At 42.6% G+C, this 3,737-nt stretch overlaps 1 protein-coding gene across 1 annotated transcript in view; it reads right to left on the bottom strand.

The window, feature by feature from the left end:
- OASL (2'-5'-oligoadenylate synthetase-like) overlaps positions 1 to 3,737 on the bottom strand; it is a 17,475-nt gene that overhangs the window by 10,109 nt on the left and 3,629 nt on the right. The window contains exon 3 of the mRNA XM_006770351.2: positions 3,277 to 3,569. Within this exon, the coding sequence (XP_006770414.1) occupies positions 3,277 to 3,569 (293 nt within the window). The remainder of the gene's footprint in view (positions 1 to 3,276; positions 3,570 to 3,737) is intronic.

Below are 3,737 nucleotides of genomic sequence, written 5' to 3' on the forward strand. Positions count from 1 at the left end.
GAAGTGAAACAAACCAGTATTATATGAAATGCTGAAAGGTATCCTTTAAGAAGAGGAAGAAGAAGAAAAAGGTAAAGATACAAATTATGAACAACAAACATGCATCTATCAACAATTGAATCTAAGAATCAAGTGAATAAATAATCTGGTGATCATAATAGAATCAAGGACATAGAAAGGGATTGGACTGACTATTCTTGGGGGGGAAGGGGGTGTGGGAGATGCGGGAAGAGACTGGACAAAAATCGTGCACCTATTATGAGGACAGTGGGTCGGGAGTGAGGGCGGAGGGTGGGGGGGAACTGGGAGGAGGGGAGTTATGGGGGGGGAAGAGGAACAAATGTAATAATCTGAACAATAAAGATTTAATTTTAAAAAACTCCTCAGAAAAAAAACACAAAGAATTATTTTGCAAAATTATAGCATATATAGGACCTGCTTACAATGATGATTAAATATTTACAAAGTGACTTTAAGTTCCTGTTTCCATGACTATGCAGTATTTACATAATGTAAATACTACACAGTATTTACATAAGCTCAATAAAAATTTGTCTTTCTTCCTACCAGGATAGAATTAGAGAAAACAATTTATCAATAAATCGATAATAATATATCAAATTTATAAATAAATTTGTGTTTATGCCAGAACTTTAATCCAATTAGGTGTGATAATCAAATGCCACTACTACAAATCAAGGACAAGATAAGATAGACCAAAAAGACAAATATCGTATGACTCCACTTATATGAGGAAGCTAGAATAGGAAAATTCATAGAGACAGGAAGTAGAATGGTGGTTCTCAGGGGCTGGGGGAGGGTAGCATGGGGAGTTAGTGTTTAATGGGTACAGTTTCTGTTTGTAGGAGGGATGAGAAAGTTCTGGAAATAGATAGTTGTGTTTACACAACATTGTGAATGTAATTGCCACTGAACTGTACACTTAAAATGGCAAAAAAATCCCCCCAAATAAACAAAAAACTTAAGTCAAAAGCTCAACTAGTCCTGGCTGGTGTGGCTCAATTGGTTGGGTGTCTTCCCATGCACTGAGGGGTTGCGGGTTTGATTCCCCATTAGGGCACATGCCTGGGTCTCAGGCTCCATCCCAGGCAGAGGGCGTGCCAGAGGCAGCTGAGATCGATGTTTCACTCTCACATCGACGTTTCTCTCTCTCCCTCTCTCTTCCACTCTCTCTAAAACAACAATTAAAAAAAAAAATGCGCCTGAGAAAAATGAGTGACCCGCCCTAAGTACCTTATGAATAATGAGTGCTTGCTGCCCTGTTAGCTCATGATCTGGACTGAAGGGCAGCCCCGCCCCTTCGGCTCATTTCACCTTCTTGCTTCCGGGATCTGTAGGTAATAAATCCTGTGGCTGCGGCCTTTGTGTAGGTATACTGAAACTGCACCTTCAATCAACATGACCCTGAGAGTTCCACTTCCCCAGGTGGGAGCTCGATATTGAAGGAACTACCTGCTGACCCCTCCTTCTCAGGTCCTACTCTGCATATTTGTAATTTCAGCACGCCAGTTCCGGCTTCTCAACACATTCCTTTGGTCCTTGACCCCAGTCCATGAACTGATGTGAACTCTAAAATACTACTGAGTCATCAAAGTCGATGCTGACACCAGGGACTTTACCAAACTTCCTGATAGGAACTATGAGCCCCTGTAGCATCATGGGACACTCGTTTTGTTTACCGTACAATACAAGCTCTTTTGTCCTTATGTATCCATCAACACATCTTGTAACGCTTAGCTGGATAAAACTTGTCAAATAAAAGAAAACATCAAATTAATAATACTGAATCAAATAACAGTTTCAGAAAACCGTAGGTGGTCGAATCCTTGACGTAGGGGCAGAGGCTTGAACAGCAGGGAGGGCTGTCCAAGTGAAGCTGAACATTATCCCTCAGACAGACGTTACACATGAACGTGCGTGTCATATTCAGGAAGAAAGCACTTTGCAACAAACAGAGCAAACACACCATTCCATTGAGCTCTCGGTTCTCCAAGCCACAAGCCCTTGGATCAGTTCCTCTAAGTGAATGTCTTACCAGCAAAAACAATTTTATTCTTGGCTTTGGCAATGCTAATGTCTAAAGATATTTCACAACCCTGGTTGATATCATAGTCACATAAGAAACTGCTGGTTTCCCACCATAAACAGACTAACTGTAAACTCACTGACCTTGGCAATGTTCTGATTTTTTATCTTTCAATACATTTACTCTTTTTAAAAATGTTTTTAAATTGATTTTTAGAGAGACAGGAAGGGAGAGTGAGAGAGAGAGAAAAAAAACATCGACGTGACCGGGAATCGAACTGACAACCTTTCCATGCACAGGACGAAGCCCAACCAACCCAGCCACACCAGCCAGGGCAATACATTTATTATTATTTTTAACTGAGTCCTTCTGAAATCTGACTCTCTTACCATTTTTAAAAATTAGAACGCGTCTTTTTATTTTTCTAATTTTTGTGTTTTTGAGCCCTTCTTTCACAAGTTTAGATGACTATTCATCTGGATTGTTGTGTGTACATAAACCTTATATCATTTTTATTTTAAAACTACAAGGTAAGCTCTAACCGGTTTGGCTCAGTGGATAGAGCGTCGGCCTGCGGACTCAAGGGTCCCAGGTTCGATTCCAGTCAAGGGCATGTACCTTGGTTGCGGGCACATCCCCAGTGGGGAGTGTGCAGGAGGCAGCTGATCGATGTTTCTCTCTCATCGATGTTTCTAACTCTCTATCCCTGTCCCTTTCTCTCTGTAAAAAAATCAATAATAAAAATATACAAAAAACAAACAAAAATCAATTATTTAAAAAAAATAAAACTACAAGGTAAGTAAAACTGAATATAAACTTCATTCTGGATAATCTCTCCAGGAATAAATATATACATCCTGACATATCTTAAAGAGATATACCACTTCCCTTAATAATCTTTCTTTTTTCAATTACAGTTGACATTCAATATTATATTAGCTTCAGGTGTCATATGGATATTTTGAAATATGCATGATACCATGCAGACATCGCATGTGGGGGATCGAGCCAGCAGGGAATGGAACCGTGACCTTCTGGTTCATAGGTCCACGCTGGCCGGCTGGGCTCTCTAGCTTCTTCATTGTTCCACTTTCTATTTCATGACACTAGCATTCTCTCTCGCCACCTCCATTTTCTCCTGGCGGCAGTTTCCTGCGATGCCTGTCTGGCCGCTGCCTCTTCTTCCCTCTCCCCTGCACCTCCCCGCGCGCCCCGCCGCAGCCCCTCACCTGCAGGAACCAGTGTTTGACCAGCCGCAGGAGGCTCTTCAGCTTGGTGGGCCGGTGCTTCACGAAGTCTCTCTGCAGCTCGCAGAAGGAAGGAGAGAGATGCCCGGGGTACCGGCAGGCCTTCACCAGGTTCACATAGACCTCGGGGGGCGGCTGCGAGTGGGGAGCAGAAGGCCCTGGGGGAGAGGAAGCGAAGGGAGAGGCGGACTTAGGAAGCCCAGTGCCTGTGCCTGGAGATCCTGCTAATTCACAGGAGTGTTTCCAGGGAAACCTGAGGCCATAAACCAGCGGTTCTCAACCTTCCTAATGCCGCGACCCCTTAATATAGTTCCTCATGTGGTGGTGACCCCCAATTTCATTGTGACAAACTGAACATCATTAAAGCATAGTGATTAATCACAAAAACAATATGTAATTATATATGTGTTTTCCGATGGTCTTAGGCGACCCCTGTGAAAGGG

Source organism: Myotis davidii, unplaced genomic scaffold (assembly GCF_000327345.1).
Source record: "Myotis davidii unplaced genomic scaffold, ASM32734v1 scaffold803, whole genome shotgun sequence".
In the NCBI taxonomy this organism is placed as follows: Eukaryota; Metazoa; Chordata; class Mammalia; order Chiroptera; family Vespertilionidae; genus Myotis; species Myotis davidii.